Below are 21,294 nucleotides of genomic sequence, written 5' to 3'. Positions count from 1 at the left end.
GAAAAGCCTGGATCAGAGCTGCAGTGGGGATGGGGGTGAGGGGTGTGGGTGGGAGCAGTGTCGTGAGTTTTCCTGCTCTGGCTCCTCTCGGGGAGCCAGGAAGAGGCTTAAAACCTCAGCAGTCGTGCTAGGCCTGGCCCCTCTCAGATCCTGCTCTCCTCCCCGACTCACACCTGAGGAGTGGCCACAGGTGCCATCACTCACGCTTTAGAAGTCCCTGAGAATGTGCTAGAGACAGGAAAGGGTGAGGCCCAAGTGTCATCCTGAGGGGGTGGTACCACAGGCTCACACACACAAGCAAGGACCAGAGTTGAGTGGCCTAACGATCAGACTAAGGTGACTTTGCAAAGCTGCTTCTGTCTTGTCTCCCACCTGATGTTGGCCATTGCCCAGGCTCGCCCCCACATAGGACTGCGGCACCTTCCTGGACACCCTCTCCCTGGGGGGACAGTTCACTGCTCTGGGGGCTGCCAGCTGCCAGCATTGCACTGTCCTGAACTCCTGAACCTTTCCTAGTGTCCTGCTTCTGAGAGCGGGCTGAACATCCCGGTGGGAAGCAGGATAACCACCTCCTTTCAAAGGCATCCTGATTCTGTCTTCTCACCTGTCACCTGCTGGTTGCAGCAGGAGCCTGCCAACGCCCAGGGCTCTGCAACCACACAAGCAGCCAACGTGTTCTGTGCACTACGTTCATCCTGCAGACAGGTATTTGTCTGCCCAGTGGTTGTTGTTTTTTTTTTATTTGAATTTATTGCATACATTTACAAATCGGGATTTTTACTAAGTACCTGAATTTCCATCCTCTGTCGAAAAAAATATCGGGGCGTCAAGCAACACAGAGTGCACATTCCTGCACGGCCTCACTTGGCTGTAGCTGGTCCCAGCTGTCCCTTTTAGTCTGGGCAATAAGTTTCTAGTTTCCATGGTCCCCACCACTTCTTAGTGCCTTAAATTTGGCCCATGATACTCATGCATGTCTGCTGTCTCACCTAGTAAGCATGTGATTTGACAAACACTGATACACACCACGTTTCCCCGAAAATAAGAACTAGCTGGAAAATAAGCCCTAGCATGATTTTTTAGGATGACATCCCCTGAACATAAGCCCTAATGCGTCTTTTGGAACAAAAATTAATATAAGACCTGGTCTTATTTTCGGGGAAACACGGTATTAAGAAAAGGGCCCATGAGCTACCGAGGCCTGCTCAGATGGTGACAGACCCGTTTCTTAGTTCCGTTTGGGTACGGCCATTCAGGCAGAGACAAATGCCCACAGCTCTCCACTTTTTCCATCACTATGAAAAACACCCAGAGCTGCTCTCTTCACCTACCAGTGATCCCCAAAGGGGATGGAGGTGAGTGTGGCTTGACTTGCTCTTGGTAAACCCTCAGCACATCTTTAAAAATCCTTTCCACAATGTTTTCCACTAGGGTTGACTCTCCCATATTCCTGTCCTGAAAATGGTGGCCCTTCCTCCCACCCGTCTCCCACCCGTCTGCCATCCCCCACGACTGCTGAGACCCACAGCTGCTCCATCAAGGTTGCTCCTGCTCCCTCTGCATAATCCACACTGGCCACCGGAGACTTGAACGCAGAACAGCAACCCATTCAAGTCGCTAGTCCCTCTGCCTAGGGTTGTCACAGAGGAGAACATCCAGCAGATTTAGTGGTTCCGTGGGACAGTCCTGTCCCCCAGACTCGGAGGTCCCCAACAGCAGCGTGGTGTCTGATCTGTCTCCCTGAGCACAGCCTAGCTTGACACACAGCAGAGATTGGAAGTCCCCAGGCAGTGTCCAAGGACTCAGTACCTTTGGGAGGCCATGGGTTGAGGCCTGATCGTGTGCCTGCTGCCCTTAATCACCAGTGCGGGAAGGTGGGAGATGGGAACTTACTTCTCCCTGCATAGACTTGGTTCCAGCTGCTTTGTCCTGTCTTCCTCTGAGCTGTTTCCAGGATGTGGCCGCCTGTCAGCCTGGGCCAGGGCTGCTGCTTCCTTGCACTCAGCTCCCCCACAACCAGTCTTCCCGTTGCCTGAGCTCCAGGTGGGGCCTGGCCAATGTCCACTCACCTCCAGGCCCATTTCCTGGGAGGCCTCTCTCCGCCCACGTGCAGGTAAGGAGCCCACAGCCCCTGACCGAAGACGGTCTCGCTGGCCCCTTCCCAAGGCCTGGGCAGTTTTGCCTTCTGGTCCTTAAACCCACATCGTCTCCTTCTGCCTGTGTCTTCCTGACTCTCCTCCTGCCCTTTTTGGAGTCCTCTCTAAAATTTTCATCTTCTCTCTCACTGGTGGCTTCAAATCTGTTCTCTGGCTCCCTTCTTCTTCACCCCAAATGGGATGTAGTATAAAGAGGAGAGGGCCAGGCAGGGCAGGGCAGGTCCGACTTGCCCTCCCAAGTGAAAGTACGCCCTGCGGGTCTGGAGGCGACCAACAAGGGTGCCCAAAGCCCAGTTTGTCTTTGAAGTCTGTTTTATCTTAAAAGTACATGTCACTCTTACATACTAGTCTATGATTCATATTTATACAGAACCATGTTTCAGTTAATATAAACATATTTTAAATGACTCTGTAAAGGACCAGACAGTAAATATTTTAGGCTTTGCAGGCCGTGTGGTTCTATAACATCTACGCAGCGGTGGCTGTGGTGTGAAAGCAGCCACGTACAATACAAAAAGGAACGGGTGTGGCTGTGCTCCAATCAAGTTTCGTTCATGGTCTCTGAAATTTGAATTTGGTGTGATTTTCGTGTGTCATGAAATACTATGCTTCTTTTGATTTTTCCATTATTTAAAAACCTAACGTCCATTCTTGGCTTGTAGGCTGTAGAAAGAAGGGCCACGGGCCATGTTTGCCCACTCCACTCTAGGAAGACAGTGTACTGGGACAGCACTTTGGGGAGCTGACCCACCTCTAAATTCTTGTTCTTCCAGTCACTGTGCCACCGAAGGCAGGTGACAGCCTACCTGAGCCTCATCCTCATTTGGAGAAGACGTTCTGGAATGAGCTCATGCATGGGAGGCCTGGCACAGTAAGCAGGAGGGCACCCAGGAGGCAGCACTGGGGACACCTTTAGTGGTGCCTGTGGCTGGGCCACGCTGGGTGGAGGGTCATGGCCAGGGCCTGGTGGGTGAGGTGTGCTGCCTCCCTCCTGACAGCTCCTGTCGCGCCCAGGACAGTGGTGGTGGGTGAGACACCCTAGGGTGACAGGTGAGCAGTTTTCACACCAAAGGCCAGATGAAAGCTCTCCCAAGGGGGATTTCTGGTCCTGCTCCCAGGTCATGATGCAAACCTGAAATTGGGCTCTGGCCTGAAGAGATGATCAGGGAGGCTCATTCACATCATCTGCAATTTGCCTCTCTTTTCAGTCCCAGAGGATTTCTCCCGCTCCCCCTGCCCTCAGGCCCTCCTAGCTGAGCAGTTACACATCCCTCCCCACCCCAAAACCTTCTTTTCCACCTTCCAAGATTGGAAGCTGCTTCTCATATGGCCCCTTGGACCTCGGCTGGTAAATCCTGACACCATGACCATTCCTGGGCTTGCACAGCAGGTTAGGAAGGAAACACCTTCTCCCCTGGGTACTGGCCCCTCAGGACTCAGGGCTGGTAGCTGGAGCCCCTCCCATTTCTCATCACTATATTCCTATTTTTTTGAAGCTGCACCTGAGGGGAAGCCTACCCCAGGCTTCAAGACTAGATGCTTATTCTGACTCTGCTATTGGTCAGTTTACGGCTCTGGAATGTCTTTCTGAATCCCCAAATCTCAGCTCCACCACTTACCACCTGGGTGCTTGGGTAAGTCACTTAGCCTCTCTGGGCCTCAGTTGTCTCATCTGTAAAACGGGGACAACCTCAGTTATTATGGGGATTAAGGACATGGCCACAGAGCATTTAGGACAAACCACACTTGAAATGTTACTACATTTGAGTAATCAGATTACCAGGAGAAATGCAGGATGCCTAGAAATTTTTTTTTTACTATATATACCAAATATTGCATGGATATACTTATACCAAGAAAACTGGTTTATCTGAAATTCAAGTTTAACTATGGCTCATTCCCCTCCTCACCCCAAATCTGGCAACCCTGTTTGTTGTGGTACTTTGAGTCCAATCCCAGATTCACTCTGTACCTGCCTTGGGGCTTGGAGCAAGATCTTCCTTCTGCTTGATTTGATTACCTTATCTTTCCAGTGGTCTGGTAATCCACGGTTACTCCAAAGGAATTGAATTGACACACAGCTCTCAAATATAACAAGCACAACTTGAAACACCTGACATCGATCCTTTCTGTCAGCCCCACAACCCTATGGGTGGGTACAAGTTGTAAGTTATAATCCCTGTTCTGCAGATGAGCAAACTGAGGCTTGTGGGAGGTAGGGATGTTGCTCCCCTGGCCCCCAGGGAAGCCATTCTTCTTCCCAGGCTCCTCCCCATTCTAGTTCTCACCTTTGTCCTCCATGCTTTGAGCTGGGGCTGGGCCAGAGTTCAGACAACAGGATGGTCTCTAGGGTACCCACTTCACTCACCACCACCCTAGGTCATTTCCAAGTTGATCTTGTGGAACACCTACCTTGTAGGGGCCAGTACCGCAATTAGCCCTTATTTCCATCTTATCCCACAGATACCCTGTCGAGTTTGGAACACGAGGGTGACCACAAAGCTGGCCAGTCGGCAGCATAAGCCGCACGTCCTAAGGAGCTGCCCTCGGGCCCCTGTACCTCAGAGACTGGCTTTTGAGGAGCCAGTCAACAGCCAGGGTGCCGGCTACTGGGCTGTGTGAAATCCTCCACTGACCCCCTCCATTGCTGACCCAACAAAGAGATCCTTTAGTGATTTCCAGGTCAAATGAACAGTAATTCTTGGTTTAACAGTAATTCTTGCTCAAGAAACCATTTTAAAGAATTTGGTGTCAATGAATCAAGCCAAGTTTTCCAGAGGGTGTGACCCGACTGTTGCGTTTTCCCCAGCGCCAATTTTTCCGAGCGTAATTCAGTCAGATCTGGTTTCTGAGGTGGAGGGGTCCCAGACAAGTATCACAAAGGCTGGAGTGTTCCAACCTCGGGCCGGTGGGACTAAGGGGTCCACCCCCAGCTCTGCTCTCTGTGATTGATGAGATAGCTTTGCAGCCTTCTGTTGGCTTTCATTAGGCAGACTGGATGCCAGCATCCTTCTACACCCAGCAATCAAGACACTCTGAGGACAAATTAGGTCACTTATGGCAAACACACACAAAACACTGGCTTAATGTACTAGGGCTACCTACACTCCTTTGCCTTTGTCCAAGGAGGTAGCATTTACTGGGGCTTTGAGGTCAAGAGGGAAACCAAGACTTTCCTACTTACTCTGCACAAATTATTCCTTCCTCTATGCAGGAGGCGGGCTCTCCAAGTCTTGACTAGAGCTCTCCAAAGCCTGTAATACATCCAAAAAACTGTAGCAGAGAACTCGAGGGCCTTATAGAAAAACACCCCACCCATCCTCCAGGCTATTCATCCACCATCTATTGGTACCTACTAGGGACCCAGCAATGGAGAGGGGGACATCTCCTGCTCTGTCCTACGGCGACTTCAGCAGTTTCCTGCCAGACTCACTAATAATTTCTGACACAGCCCTTCTGGGGTCTGAGCAGCGATGCTTCCCAAAGCCAAGGACCCCGAAGCTCTGCACAGGCCTTAAGGATGTCAGATCCAGAGGCACCCGTTTTACGGACCTGCTCCAACCCACAGAAGTCTAGTTGCCCTCTGATGTCCCAGGTGTGTGACTGGAGGTGGACTTCTGGAATGGGGCTTAGGGACGAGGCTCTGAGTCTGGGAAGCTGTGCTGCATCCCCTTTTATGGCATCTGTTTTAACCAGGTGCTCTGGTAGGTTGAGAGACAGGTCCAGTCAACCGTCCTGAATGAATAGTTAACAAGCCCCCCATTGGGTGCACCTAAGAAAGACTGGATTCCTGTGTGCAGATGACTCATTCAGAAAATGCCCCGGCTGCAAGAGACGTCCAAGTGCCACTGAAATCCTCACGTACAAATTTGACTTTTCAGTTTTTTTTTGTTTTTTTGTTTTTAAATCCAGGATCAAGACCACAGACAATTTATTATGTAAGACATGAGGTGAAGAACGATCAAGGGAAGTTATGGCTGTGAGTGACATGGAATTCGATGAAAAGGCTCAAGTTTGCTGAAGAGAGTTTAAATTTGGCTTTTGCTCTTGGAAACGTCAAAATAATCATTAAGAAGCACTTATGCCTTACAGAGCAAATAATCCACAAAGTGTCATTTTCATTTGCAAACAGGGACACAATAGCAGTCCAATAGAAGCCTAAACACCCAGAGAGTTAACATACAGGTTCGATAAGCTATAACAGGGATTTAACATGCTGGTGGGTTTTTAAATCATATCCATATTGAACCCTGTGACCTACTGGAGGTTCTAAGTGGAACCTGGGGAAAGCAGCTTTTCCATACAAAACAACAATGACGACAAAGAAAACCCAGGCTCTGCTGGATGTCTATAATACTCATTTGCAGTAAGGCTTTCAAGATACATGAATTTTTATAGCATTTGTATTTTAAGGATTTAGGGCAAATACATTTTTTTTTCTACTCGATAAAAAGAAAATTAGTACTTAAAAGGTTCAAAAATATATCGATTGAGTGATTTTTTTTTTTACATAAATAAATTATATTGATTTTTAGGATTTAACAGCTGAAAAAACCCTTTCTGCTTCCACTGGAGGCAAAACTGAACAAAATGTTAGTTAAATAGAGAGAGCAGCATTTCTAAGAAATCTGTTGTCAGCATTACAGACCATCTATGCTACAAAGATGTCATTAAATAGGATTTGTTCAATTACCGGATTCTTTCTTCTCATATGATCAGTTATAGAATTTCCGATTTACCTCTCTGATTCATAAAACGGGGACTCCACTTTTTTGACAATACATCTGATTGATTTTTTTTTTCGGTTACGATTTAACAGACTTCTTTGAGATGCTCATTTTAACATTTACATAATTTATAATCCCAAATGTATAAAAGACAATGACAAAAGCATCATAAATAAATAATGCAAACTGAAATAGTTATGTCAAACGTTTGGACCTTCTGATAAATTAGCAAAACTTTAACAGAAAAAGTAAAAAATACAGTAAATTGTGACAACAAAATGTGAAACTGGTACTAGTAACACTTCTAACGTGTCCAACGGTCCTGCACAGCCCTGTGCCCCCGGAGTACTGAACCACGAGCTTATTTCAAGTCTCAGAGTGTGAACTGTCAGGAACGAGTAATATCACCAGAAGGAATGGAACACGAGTGGGAAGGCCAAAAACAATGGGCTGAAGTGCCACTCTGGCAGGTTCTTCCCAGCTCGGGAAGCTGAGGGAGAGGGAGCATTAGGTTAACTTGCAACAGTCTCGACTAAAGATAATCTGGAATCTGGGTCCAACTGGAAAATATAAGCCGAATGGAGAAAAAAAATGGAGAGAAGGAAAAAAAAAACTTTTCACAGTTGTGTTATAAAAGGTGGTATACATGTTTTGACAACCTCAAATAACTTTGACAAAAGGACCTAGTGTAAAAGTGTTGACTATTTTCTTGCAGGCTCCAGAAAGAGCTCGATTCTTGGTGAAGGAAAGCACAAAATAAAAACCCACCAAGGCCCCGGGAGTGGCTAGAGCAATTCTTAAGAGAATGAGGTGAGCGGAATGCTCGTTGTGTGCTTGTGAGGCGTGCAGATCCACGAGGGTGAGCCCCTCGTCCACTCGTCGCCGGCAACAACTCGAGGTGTGTAAAGCTTTCTCGTACCGAGAATCATCTTCTAACTTGGGAGAGAGAGAATACCTACGTAGAAAATAATGCCTAGTCAGTATTCTTGCTGCAAGTGTCTGAAAAACCATGAAGGGGGAAGTTATGTTACTACAAGTAAGGTTTTTGTTTTATAAAGAAATGAATATATGCATTTTCAACCATCAGTTATATACTTCTGTCTATACTACTCATTTAGTAATCATGATAAAATAGGGACATACTTTAACTAAAAAATATGCACCAGCACTTCCTTTTTCTGTGCTTTTTGGTTCCCGTTACATTCTTCCCATTCAACAAAGCTCATGGAAAAAAAGAGCTACTCTGCGTCTGCTCTTCGGCCCTTCAATGGTAAATCCCTAGACAGCTTTCTTATGCCATTTTTCCTCCTCAAATAAGTGGGAAACTTGGAAGAGAAGGGGGTAGGGCGTGTCACCAAGTACTGTATTAACTACGGCTGCTGGAATGAACAACTGGATAACAGAATGAGAATTCTGTGCCTCCTAGACTAGGTCGACACTTATCTAATGAAGTGGCAAGACCCTGCAACTATCAACATCTGTTACCATAGTTCTCAGACAGGAAACTAGGTAGGGAATATTACTTATGGAAAGAAACACAGGTTCTTATGAAGGTGAAGTGAGGGAAGTAACAAACCTTTATGGGATAAGAAACTTACAAGTCACATCATTTCTTAAATGAAAAAGTTCTAATTGGTGTCACTGTTGGAGTCTTTGAGGGCCCCGTCCCCGGCCTGTGCCGCATGTTCTCTATCTGAGGGCACAGGTGCCCTGGGCTCGGGACAGCTCTCATCGCTGCCGGGCTCCCTTTCTGACCCAGGAACAGGCTCTGGGTGGGGGTTCGGGTTGTCCCCTTTTGTTTTCTTCTTCTTCCTCTTCTGGTTCTCCAGCGCTGCTATTTCAGAGTGTCTGGCGTGCTGCATGGCTGGCAGAGCCATGCCCATGCCAGGGGAGAGAAACATAGATGGGTAAATGAGTCCGGGAGACACTCCTGGGATGAGAAATGGGTTAAAAGCCACAGGACTACTCGTAGTTATTGCAGGTTCGGACTGATCAGAATACGGACTAGGACCAGGCTTGTCTTCAGCTAAAGTGTCTGTTTTGACATCATGGCTACTTGGCTTGTCTTCTGCAGTCTTTTCGGTCACTGACGTACCACTTTTCGTTGTGCTTGACAGAGGCGCTGGAGCAGTCGAAGTGCAGGTAGTTGCCATGGGGGCATTGAGGAGTCCCCCAACACCAAACATCTGGGGCACGGCGGCCATTCCCGGCAGCATCATGGGCAGCATGCTCAAGGTGCTTTTGACCTCTTCACCTGTGGGCATTGTGGCAAAGCCGGCTGGGAACCCCACCAGCCCCGTGAGGGGGATGCCTGGCATATTTCTCATGTTCTGAAGTCCTACCAGGTCCATCCCAGCAATCAGTCCATTCATGAACAGTGGCCCCATTCCAGAGGGAGAGTCCGCCACAATGGCGGGAGCTTTCAGGAGCTCGCTCCGAGGCCTCCTCCCCCTCCTGCGAGGACCCGCGTCACGAAGAACGGGCTCAGTCAGGGTGTGATTGAACTTGTTTTCTGGGAGAAAGCCCTGACAAAGGACAAAGAAACACAAAATGCTGAAGGTTACGGGACGGAAGGCCATCAGCCCGGGGTCCTGTCCTGGCCGCCCTGTCCCAGCTCCTTGAAGGACGCCTCCTGCCCACCCGCCCAGAGTGACAGCTCTAACTGCACCTGAAGGTTTCTCCCTCAGAGGCCGAGAGACTGTCGCCACTGATAGAGCCTCCAACATGCTATCATGCAAAGGTGTGTCCAGCCTGTGGAGAAGCTGCCAGAGTGCTGGGAACAGGAGACCAGGACTAAAGACGCCCAGGTCTTAGGCAAGACTCTTAAAAAATCCTGACTGAGGCGTGATAATTGACATAACATTTTATCAGGTTTGGCTATACAATGTAAAAAACATACGGAACACTTCACGAATTTGCGAGTCATTCCTGTGTAGGGGTCATGCTAACCTCTGAATCGTTCCAACTTTAGTATTCGTACTGCCGAAGCGAGCAGTTAAGACTCGTGGCTGCAATCCCTTGACCGGATCCCAACATCTGTCTTTCTCGTGACATGGGAAGGTTTTCAACTGCAGCCATGAAGCAGAGTAGGTAAGACAGGGTTTGGGAGCAGCAAACCTGACTTTCCACCCTGACTCTGTAACCCCCTAGCTGTGGGACTCGGGCCAAGTCAGTTAACGTCAGAACTGGTGAGAAAGGACAATGACATCTGTCTGGCAGGGATACTGAAAGTGAAGTGTTTAACACATTACCTGACCCACAGGAAGAAGTCCCACCGAAGGGACACTATTAAAACTCCCCTCCGGATCAGGAGCTCCTGGAGGGCAAGGAGTCTGACACGCCTACGTGTTTGTTGAGGAAATGAAAAGTATTCTTGAATATTGTTGGGGAAATGCATCAAAAATAAGTGATGATCCGGTTTCCCTCAAGGGAGACCATCTACTTTTCCTGTTTAGAGGTTGGCTCTCCAGTTTTCTTACTCAGTGGAGCATTAGAATTAAGCATTTCTGTTTCGTGTGGAATGACCTGCCTGCCGGTAGCTGGGACTTATAGCTGCACATGCACAGCACAGGTCACCTGGCACCACACATCTGAACACTTCACCACGACACATCTGGATGACCGAGCTACAGAGAAGCGCAGAGGAGAACCTCCTGCTTTAATGTATCAGTGAGCGGCAGGCAGCGTGGTGGTTAGAAAGCGTCCTCCTGGGGGCGCTTGCTGTAGCCGCACACACTCCTTCCTGTGACTGGCTCAGGGGCTCCGCGGGGGCAATGAGGATGCAGCGAGAACCTGCTCTCCTGGAGCTCAGTGTGGTTGCAGAGAGAATTAAAGCAACCGCTGCAATTATGATGGATCTAACTCTGCTTGTGCTTCAAAATGGCGAGAATAATCCCCATATAAAGAAAGATTTTCCCCACAGAAAGGAGGGGACATTTCTTTCAGGCCTCAGTGTCTGAAACGCCCCCAGCCCCCCACCTCACTGCTATCGTTTAGCTTATCAAGGTGACACATGTCCACGCACCAAGATAATTCTACCTCTGTTGTGAAGCAGGCTCAATCTTTTGGTACAGAGGAGCATAAAGAAAAAGCCGTTTGGGAGCCGTTTGGTCCCTGGGGAGCCATCGCCCCTTTCCGAGCCACACTGAAGGGAAGCAGCTCTAACTGGCTCAGCTTCTCCTCCTTGGGGTTCTGTCACGAAGCTCGTGTTCTTCTACCACCTTCTCTGATCAGAGCAATGGTGATGCTACAAACATTCAGAGCAGCCTTGAGGGATCTGTGGCCTGGCCTCTGGGATGCTGGAGGAGCCCACGCTTCTCTCTGGCTGCTTCTGCTGCCTTTTCAGGATTCTCAGGCATCTGTGTAAACACCTTCCCTTCCTGCAAGTCTGGAGTGAGTGGGGAGCAGGAATTGGCAAGAAGCAGCTGAGACGCCACCAGCCCACAGCCTCCTGTGTCCAAGGCTCAGAGGCAGGGACCCACTCCTCAGGAAAGCACACTCGGAGCAAGTACAGGGCTCACCAAGAGACACAAGAAGAGCCAGATAAACCCTTCTATTAGGGCCACGAGTCCGAGAGACTGTGGAGAAAGAAGTCAGGGAAGCTAAGGCTGTTTAAGGGCTGAGACTGGCAACCAGGCCTGAAAGCAGTTAAGAAACCTCTTTTCACCCTTCCCAAGGACGCCTACTGTGAACTTGAATGCAGTTGTTCTGACGTTTCCATTTCGTCCACTGCCTCTGTTCTCCCTTAACTGTTATGTCAAATCCTTAGAAACCCCAACAGATCTTTGCTTAAGGGGCAGTCGTGGAGACAGGGATCATGGGTGACACTGGCTCAGGTTCTCAGGGAGCTGTGAGTACACGCGTGTTGTGGTGGGCTCCCAAGGGAGAAGCAGCTGAGGCTCTGGTGCCCAGGGCAGTGGGGACTGTCAGCGGCAGGGGGAATGCTGTCAGCGGTGCTCACGAAAGGGGTGGCAGTAACAGGAAGAGCAGAAGGAGTGACCGTGCCATCGAGTAAGCACTTAGCCACGTCAGGCACTGCGTTACTGCAAGTCACCATCACACCGATCTGCGGACTCACTATCATCACAGCCATTTTACAGGGAGTTACAGAATCACAGACATGTGCAAAACGCACACTTGAATGTTTCCAAGTCCCCAGAAATAATGTCAGTTTTGAAGTCCTACGTTTGTTTCCCAAAGGATGTTAATGAAAAACCAGGTCACCATAGGCAAAAAGCATTGTGATGGTCAACTCTGTGCCTGGGCAGAAACTCTTCTCAAAAGAGCAGAAGAGGGAGAAACCTCTGATACGCTCATGTTTTGTCCTCCTCCTTTCTTACAAGTTGAGGGGCAGGGATTTGTGCCCGGGGCACAGGTGGTCAGGCTCTGTGGCCCCAGCCTCGGGCTCTTTGCATGTACCACACCACACCTGCCTTTTGTTCTCACACGTGACCAGCCACCTGTGATCTGCATGGCTGGACTGTCCCAGAGTGTGCAGGGCAACTGCTCCCTCCTCACTCGGGTTCTCGGGATAACTGCTCGGGGAGCAATTCCTGCCTGGTTCCTGTGTCTCAACCAGATAGGTAGTAGGACTTGATGGATTGGGGCGAGGCTACAAGCATAATTCCTCACCAGTCTATTTGAGCCCATTAAGGAAAATCGCCTCATTCTGGACTGCACCACTCCGTCTCAGGCCCCTGTTGGGTATACCACCTCAGCCCAGGGCCCTGGCCAGGCCAACCACAGCTCGACCACAAAGCTTTCCAAGCCCTCCTTCCAGCAGCCCACCCACAGCAAGAGCCAGGGAAAGGTGCTGGGGGGTGGGAGGTGGGGTGGAGGAGTCTTCTTCCTTTATACCCACAAATGTCCCCTTATAACTCTCTGGTGGGAGGGCATGTTCGATCTCAGAAGTCTTTCTGTTGGGAAGAAAACAAACCCAGAGCTTGATAAATAATGCCTCCACCTTATTTCCAAACAACCTGCTATAACTCAGATGTTCGTGAACATACTTTATTTTGAGCTCAACGAGGCATTAGGACTAGACACCGCACTTAAGACAGCCTGCATCCTGCGGGACCTGTGGTCTCTCTGGCCCTGCCCACTAAGTTCAAGTTGCACTCCTCAGGCATCAGGATATCCAAAAATATCCCTTTCCTGCCCTTGTTGGGAGCCACTGAAGCAGAGAGAATGCTGAGCCCTTTCAGAACTGGGAACTTGCCAAGAAGGCACAGGCTGGCTGCCTTCTCCCCTTCAGCCTGGGAGAGCAGCAGCAAGGGCCCTAGGCGTGAAGAGAACAGTTCTTCATCTATAGTAAAGCAAGAGGCGTGCTGGCAGAGGAAGTCGGCTCTCACCACTTCCTGTGGGAGGTGGGAGGGAGTCGCTCTAGCCACCCAGCTGCTGCCCACCCTTGTCAGATGCCCCTCCCAGCAGCTCTGAGACCACACACAGCGGCCAAGTCGGGCTTTGGCAGCTCTCCCTCCTGGTAATTATACCCTGGGAGCAAACCTGCTTCCTCTTCCAGGGGAGGCCTGGGGAGAGGGCAAGTAGAGCAAGGAAAAGGACAGGCAGACATTAAGCAACCCTGGAGGCAAAGTTGCTTTTCCAGATGATTACATGGGCATTCCAACCTGATAAGGACATCTTTCTTCATTAATGCCTGGTAGCATTTATTCCAAAGCTCGTGAATACTAACTCTAAAACTTAACTCCTGGGCAGAGGTGGAGAAGAAGGTGGTAACTGAAATGTCCCTATTCCTCCCAGGAAGGTTAGCAGGTTGACCGACACACAGCCACTGAGTGGAAAGAGACCTAACAACCAAATTCAGTATGTGGACCCTAATTTAAAAAATCCTAAAAACACAACAAAATAAGACAAAACAAAAATTAGCTCTAAAAAACATTTTTGGGACAACTGGGGAAATCTGAATATGGACTCGACAGTAGATATTATTAATATTCACATGTGCGATAATGTAATGGTTCTATGGAAAAACACTTACGAAATGCACGCTGAAGTCTTTAGGGGTGATGTGTCATGTCTGTAATTTACTTTCAAATGGCTCAGTAAGAAACAAACAAAAAACTATACACACACATGTTTGTCTATAATGTAAAACAAATGTAACTTACACATACAAAACACAAGAAGTGTGCATGTGTGCATACATACATTTAACGAGCGACCACTCTGCACTGGGCCTTCTGAGAGCCGAAGCCCCGGCCTACTGCAGCGTGTGTGAGGCTGCGTCTGTGGCCTCAGCTGAGCCATGGCACGCAGAGCAGAAGGGGAGGAAAGAAGGAAGAGGTCCCTGGTGGGATCTGAGTCTGTTTCCAGAAGAAGAGATGGGGTCTCTATGGGAGACAGGGCAGCACACCTACAGGGCTCCTGTCCCCGGAGGAGCCTGGGGAGACATGGTTACACAGTTGAGACGCGCTCTCCCGGAGCCAAGCAGAGCATTGCTGTTAGGGCCATGCCGGCTCTGCCCGGTGGGGAAGGCCGAGCTGCCGAGAGGACCAAGTGGATGAGCCCTTCCTGTTCTCGCCTTCCTGCGGGAAAAAGGACCTCCGAGGCAGGGGCTGTGTTTATTTAATGAAGGAGGGAAAGTGCATCTCTGGTAAGAGCCTGACTCGGAAGAACAGCTTAGAAATGGGTTTTCTGGCAAGGGGTCAGTGTCTGTGGGGACTTGTGCACATTAATTTCCAGAGAACATGAGGGAAATTGTTAGATGTGCAGAAAGACATGAGAAAGCCAAGAGGGAAACCACACGGTTTTTCTGACAAGTCTCTAAACCAAGAGCTCAGAGCCTGCAACAAAGCAAGAGATGGAGGTCTCTACGGATGATGCCGAGTGCAAAGACAAGAGCAGAATGTGGGATGGTGCATGAGGGGTTGAGAAAGACAGAGGGGACAAAACCCGACAGTGGGTCTCAGAAAACGGGTAGGGAGAACACTTTCCGAGAATAAAGAGTTGGGGGGGAGGGCAGCTTTCCCAATGTGATAAACCTTCTAATAAGCTGCCCTCCCCGCCAGGACTGGGCCAGGCCTGGCTCCCCCAGTGGCTGCAGTGGATGGAGATGGGAGAGCAACTCTGTAGAGCTGCTAGAAAAAAAGAGTAATCAGCCAGGTGACAAAATCAGTAACAAGTTCCTTGAGAACATTAAATAAAAACTTCCTTCCCCATGAGGAGGAGGAGGAGGAGGAGGAAATGACTAGGGTGGGTGGTCTTTTGGAGCAAAGAAGAGAAATCACATCCAGGCAGTTTCACTAAAAGGGAACTCATAGCCCAGGACAAGCTGCAGCTGGCAGAGCACTGGCGCGAAGGCATTCAGGAAAGCCTGCAAGTTCAGGGGGCGACCCAGGAGAGCAGAGTCCCACGCGGAGCCTCAGAAGCTCCCCATTTGGGCAGAACGCACTTTCAGGAGGTTAAAAACATATTTATGTATAATTTGCCCAAGCTCAAAGCATCTTCAGGTTGAAATGTGATTACTGCCCCCTAGAGGTTATGAGTTTTCTATTCCAAATTTACTCATCTGTAAACTATAATTAACCCCTACTTGTTATAACAGAAGTGTTTTGCAGATGACTTTGAAGTCTCTTCCAGGCTCATGATTCTGTAATAGGAAAAGGGTTGTGCTTGGAGTCAGCTGTTTTTCATTGCCAGTGAGGATGGGCTAGGAGGAAATGTCTTAAATGGTAGCCAGAAAAGCTTCGATTAGAAAATGAAAATTTCCAATAATGAAGTTTGTTAAACACTGGCAACAGACTCCTGATGAGGTGAGGTAGCTTTCCCCTGAACTCAACACTAATGGGGGTAAAATATCAAGCTTTGGGAATGGTTTAAGCACAAACAAACCAGAAGTTCTTGAGGTAAAGGTTGAAAACAAATGACCACAGGAAGTCATATGGCTGCTCAAAACGCCCCAGCACCACTTATCACCACCTAAAACTTCCTGTGATGGCCACTCGTCCTCCTGGAAATGTCTGGGAAACCCGTTTCCCAGTGGACTTTCCTCTCGAGTACAAGGCTGGGCTCCACAGGGACACATCCCTCTTCCTTACCCTCAGTCCTGGCTCCTTGGGGACAGCAGGAACCCTCTCTTCCCCGCTCAGGGAATTGACATCTAATTTTCCAGGTTCCTTACAGCGTGGTCTCCTCTGCTTTGGTTTGTCTGAAAAATTCTAGGAGACAAATGGAAACCGACATTACAAAACATTCTGGCACCGATTCTTCTGATAAGGGTGGTGCTTTTCAGCTGGTTTTGCGCTTCTCTCGTTCATGGCCCTCTGACAGGATCTGGTCAGGTTACGCCGAAGGAAATAGCCACCTGCCTCTCACCTAGGCGCTCTCCCTGAAGCAACAGCATTTCTGTAGCAGCTGGAAAACACACTGTGTGGGCTTCCTGAGCCTCCAGACGAGAACTCTGGGCCGACCTAGCACTTTCCCAGCGCACTACTTCATCCCTAGCCTTTTCTCTATCACTTTCTCTCTTTTCCTTCCACTGGAACCCACCTAACGGGCTCTGTTGTTAGAGCGTGTGTTTCTGTGAGTACATTCCCCTCCTTTTCTTGTGAGCTCTCTACCTCCATTTTTTATTAGCCAGATGTACCCAGGACAGAGATGGTGGTGGGCAGACGAGCAAATGAGGAAAGAAAAGCCAAGAAAAGGCATCTGTGCTCAGGAGACCTCTCCTACAGATTGCTAATCTGAAGGACTTAGGACAAAGGCAGTAAGAGGTCTTGAGGAAAAGTCCCAACGCAGTAACTGTACAACTAAGAATAGACATCCCTGCCAGCAAAGTGCTAATGTATTAACTTGAAAATACATAGGGATATTTTGATGAAGTGGCAGTGTTTATGCAACCTCAAGACTTCTCTGTGAGCCTATGACATTGTAGGTAATTCTGGGGGGAAACGGGGGCTGAGTTTAGGCCAGTTCTGTCCTCATAAGATTTCACATGTCTGTTTCTTGGCACAGTGTTCTGACTTGGGCTGTAAATTTCTTTTTCTTTAAACTTTCAAATGATGTTCTCAATAGACAGATTTCTCCCAAACTTCCTGGTCTTCCTGAGCACGTTCTGTATCAAAAAATGGCAGCAAGTTAGCAGGAAGTAAACAACAGTCTCGGGTAGCCCCGACAAACACTTACTGCTCCAAAGGCAGGAACTTCTAAGGAGTAGTCGGCCTGCTGCCTCAGCCAGTCAAGCAGACTCTTGCTAGGAATGGCCTTAGCCTGGCTGCCAGCTGCTGAAGTGGGCTCGGGGGCCGAAGGGGCTGGCACTGGCCCTTCAGGCTGGGAGGTGCCCAGGGGGGCCTGCCCTGGGTCTTCATGGACTTCCTGGATGAAGGGAAAACAAGGACGAGCAGTTAATCACGACAGAATGAAAACTAGCTTCTAGAAGGAAAACACCTTAGGTGTTTTTTTTAATCTTCCCGTCTACTTGCAGCTGCAGAGCACTCTGCTTGAGGAAGAACTCCACACATGCCAGTGGCCCACACAGAAGCTCTGCGTGTGCTGGGTGTTCCCCCCACCTGAGTGCTCCTCTCCCCTTCCTGTCTACTCGGCAGACTTTAACGCCATCCTATCTGCTCAGGTCTGGTGTCACCTCCGTTGTCACTGTCACTGACAGTCCCAGGCAACACTGGCCACCCCACGTCGGGTTCCCCATAGCACTCTTCACAGGTTTTTCATTGAACAAAAAATGCCTCACTGCAACTGACTTACCTCTTTTCCTCTACAGTTCGAAAGCGTGTCTTACTCGTCTCCATGATCCCAAAGCCTATAACCAGGCCTGCTGATAAAGTACACTGTCAATGCTAACTGTTTGTGTAACCCATTTAAAAAAAATACCCTGAGGCCAAGGAAAAATTTTTTATCAGTCATTTCAATGGAATTCTATGACCATTACAGAGAAGCTATGGCTTCAGACCTCTGAAAAATGAGACAAACCTTCTTAAATCTTGCAGAATCGGGCAGGGCAAGAACCCACCATGTCAGCTTCCCAAATTATACATAAAGTCTAAGAGGAAGACGTATCCCAAGCAATACAGCCTAGTCCTAAAGCTCTAAAGTTCTAGAGAACAAAGTACTTGGTTTGGTTCCCTGATTTGCACTTACTAGCTGGACTATCTTTGGCAAATTATTTAATGCTTGTAAACCTCAGTTTTCTCATCTATAAAATGGGAATAACAAGGACACCTTCACAGGGTCGTGGTGAGGCTCACAAAGGACAAGCACATAAAAGCCAAAACAGTGCCTGGCACACATAAGCACTCAACAAATACTGGTCATTACTATTCCTTTTAAAACAAGAAAACGTGAAATGTGATTCCTGTTTTGGAGGTCAAATGATCAGTCAGTGTGAAAAACCAAAATAAAAAAAAAGTCAGCAGTCTTTGACACATGAAACAAAGTCTAAGGGGATTTCTCTTGGCTGGTGTACCTTTTCTGTTGTTATAATGATGTCCTTTGAGTTTAGAATGTCTTAGTGTGACCTTGGTGAATCCTCACAGCACCCTCCGCAGCAGATGCTGTGCCCCCTCCAACACCCCACCTTCCAGGAGCACAGGGAGGCTCCGTGGTGTGCCCAGTGCCACCCAGCAGAGCCAGGATCAACATTCCGAACTCCTGACTCCTGTTGCTCCTCCCAAACCCCAGCTGCTGGAAGGCCTGCTGACCCCGCCACAAAATCATGTCTGGCTTGGCTCCTTCAGTCACCAGGGGCTCCTCCAAAACGATGGAGGATTTTGGTCATTTCTATTTGAAATGGCAAGACCTCCTGGTTCATTTTTCCAGGTTGTACGCCAATTAGGGCCCTTCATGGGTTAATATTACCTATACTTCTAGAAAAGATTGAGGGCAACTTATAATGAGGACATAATGAAAACCTAACGAAAATAAGGAGGACAATTGAAATAGGGATAAAAGTTCCACAAACCAAAAAAGTTTGTGACTGAGGAAGAAGTGTGTGTTGCTCCATGCAGAAAGGTCAGTATTTTTACTTAATGGCCTCATATACCCACCAAGATTCCTGCCTGAAGTGTTTGATCCTTCAAAAAGATGAGGTCCATCCCTCCTTCCACATGTTTCCGTCTCCCTCTCCGCCTCCTCGTGGCAGCGTCATCTCTTCTCAGGCTTCCGTTCACGATCTGTCCGGTCACTGGATGGATCAGGCCAGCTTGTAGAATCCCAGACAAGTCCATGCCAAGGGCTCCTTGAAGTGAACTGATGGCCCCAATCTTAGGGGTGCTGGCACTCACTGGGAAAGGGGATGTAGCTCCTGGGGACCCCTCAGATGTGCAGGAGAGGTCTATCGCTGACTCCCCATGCCAGCCATTGAGGACGATGGGAGGGTGCCCATGGGTGGCAGGGAACTGTTCCAGGCTCCGAGCCTTTGTATCCCTCTCCACCTCAAACTCGTAAGGACGCCTGTGCTTCTGTTCATCCTTTGTGAATACTGGAGCCAAGAAGCTGTCCTGTGAACACACACGTGGCAAGAGAGGTTGGAAAGCCACTTCTGTGGCTGAATGCCAGCTTTCTCCAGTCCTGACTTCCTTGGGCCTAGTATGACTTCTAATCATCTTCTTACAAGTTCTTCTAACTCAGGCCTTCTCAAACTTTAGTACCCCATCAGCTTGACAGCTTGTTAAAAATGCAGATTCTACTTCAGTGGGCCCGAGATTCTGCATTTCTAACAGGTTTCCACATGCTGTGAAAGCTGTTGTTCCACAAACTACACTTAAGAATTGTAAAATTATAATTTAGGGAATCTCAAGGTCAGCTGTACATCAGAATTAATTGGGAAGTTAAAAAAACAAAATTCCAATACTCAGTCCACACCGCAGACCCATTCAATCAGAATCAGCAGCTTTTCAAGATCCCTAGTGGATTCCAATGTCCAGTCAAGACTGAGGGTCAGTGTATTAACAACGTATCTCAGTTAATTTTGACTTTCAAGTTGGAGTTTATAGAACTCATTCCTGCTTTGATTTCCCTGATTTCTACCAGCTGCCATCATTCTCTCAGTCCTCCAAATGTTGAACACACGGTCTCTTTTTGCCTCCCTTTCCTTATATATTTATCAGTCATCAACTTACGGCTGCCAACTCCTCCCCCCCTCTTTTATCCACTCTGCCACTAACGCAGTCGGGAACCTTATCCCTTCATCAGATGCCCACTTGGCCCCCCAGCTTTTGAGGCACTCCTCTTTCCTGACCCTCATCTCCCACGAACCTACATACCACTCCAACAACACCCTGCTTTCATCATGCAGTTCCCTGCTCTAAAACGTTTAACAGCTCTCTGCTCTGTACAGGATAAAATCCCAATTCCTCAACTAACACTAATGGCATTATAAAAAAAAAACACAAAAAAAAAACCAACCAGTCCTATCCATACAGTAAGTATTTATTGAATGAATGACTCAGTTGAGAAGTACCAAGTGTCCCTCATCCTTTGTTCCACGGTCAGCACCATTGTCACGGCCTCACCTTCTGGATCTGGGCCGCCAACGCTGCTCCACTGCTGAAGCTGTGCTCCGATGCGTCTGGCTCCGAGAGGCTGTTTCGAGAACCAGCACTGCTGGCTAACACAGGGGTGGGCAGTGTGCCCGAGGGCTCATACTGCTGGCTGGAGGGCCACTTCCCCTCTAACACCACGTGGCAGATGTTATCGAGGCGGTTGATTATCACACGGTCCTGTAAAATAAGGACAAAAGCTCAGAGGGGTATGTACCAAGTTACCTAAACTCACAAAGTCCCCTGACATCAAGGGTCTAGTTTTCTAACCGGAAGCAGCCGACAGAAAAGAGCACATTCAAATGTACTAATTTTATAAGCCTTAAGATAAATTTCCATAGTGTGGACAATGAAAATTAAAGCCACAGTGCTATAAATATGAAGACAATGGACACTCCTGTCTTATGGTCTAATTAGTCAAGTACATATAGCTTTAATGTTCAAAGGTTATAATACTAATACCTTTTAAAGATAGTAAACATTTCTCTGAAATGTTACTCAGAAATACTCTGAAAGGTAAAAATAAAGGATTCAAATCTGAGAACGGTTTGGGTGAAGAATGCAAGCTTCGGGAGGTACCTTTGGCCACTCAGAGAAGGAATAAAGGGTTTTCTCCTGGAGCAGTTGAGCAATGGTGGGGGCCCGGGCCTCCTGCAGGTCATCCCCGAGGTCTCCCGTGACGCCCGAAGGTGAGCTCTTGCTCTCCTCCTCAGAGTATTTCCCGGGATAATCTGGGAAGAAAGGTTAAAAAAATGAAATAAAATACTTGAGAGACAGTTGTGATACGAAAGGTCAGGACATCTGATTTCCATGCTAATTCATTTTAAATTGAATATTAATTACCATACATTCTATTTCCAGAAGAACCATATCAGTTAATCCATAAAGGTGGATCCTGCT

At 48.3% G+C, this 21,294-nt stretch overlaps 1 protein-coding gene and 1 non-coding gene across 4 annotated transcripts in view; both read right to left on the bottom strand.

The window, feature by feature from the left end:
- Nucleotides 1-6,541: 6,541 nt before the first annotated feature.
- Nucleotides 6,542-21,294, bottom strand: part of CHD6 (chromodomain helicase DNA binding protein 6) — a 182,694-nt gene continuing 167,941 nt past the window's right edge. For 2 of the 3 annotated variants that reach the window (XM_019748943.3, XM_088789121.1), the window contains exons 32-37: nucleotides 20,974-21,125; nucleotides 20,368-20,574; nucleotides 18,901-19,353; nucleotides 17,027-17,215; nucleotides 15,940-16,059; nucleotides 6,542-9,408 (exon numbers count right to left, since the gene is read on the bottom strand). In XM_019748943.3, the coding sequence (XP_019604502.3) occupies nucleotides 8,512-9,408; nucleotides 15,940-16,059; nucleotides 17,027-17,215; nucleotides 18,901-19,353; nucleotides 20,368-20,574; nucleotides 20,974-21,125 (2,018 nt within the window). In that variant the 3' untranslated portion in view covers nucleotides 6,542-8,511. The remainder of the gene's footprint in view (nucleotides 9,409-15,939; nucleotides 16,060-17,026; nucleotides 17,216-18,900; nucleotides 19,354-20,367; nucleotides 20,575-20,973; nucleotides 21,126-21,294) is intronic. The other variant, XM_074318117.2, reaches the window with a different exon arrangement.
- LOC141568340 (U6 spliceosomal RNA) lies at nucleotides 9,775-9,878 on the bottom strand. The gene has a single exon (XR_012491489.2). It is a non-coding gene; the product is annotated as a U6 spliceosomal RNA (small nuclear RNA).

The sequence above is a fragment of the Rhinolophus sinicus genome, chromosome 13 (genome assembly GCF_057876585.1).
Source record: "Rhinolophus sinicus isolate RSI-liver-muscle chromosome 13, RSI-T2T, whole genome shotgun sequence".
Classification (NCBI taxonomy): domain Eukaryota; kingdom Metazoa; phylum Chordata; class Mammalia; order Chiroptera; family Rhinolophidae; genus Rhinolophus; species Rhinolophus sinicus.
This window is presented reverse-complemented; position numbering and strand designations above follow the sequence as displayed.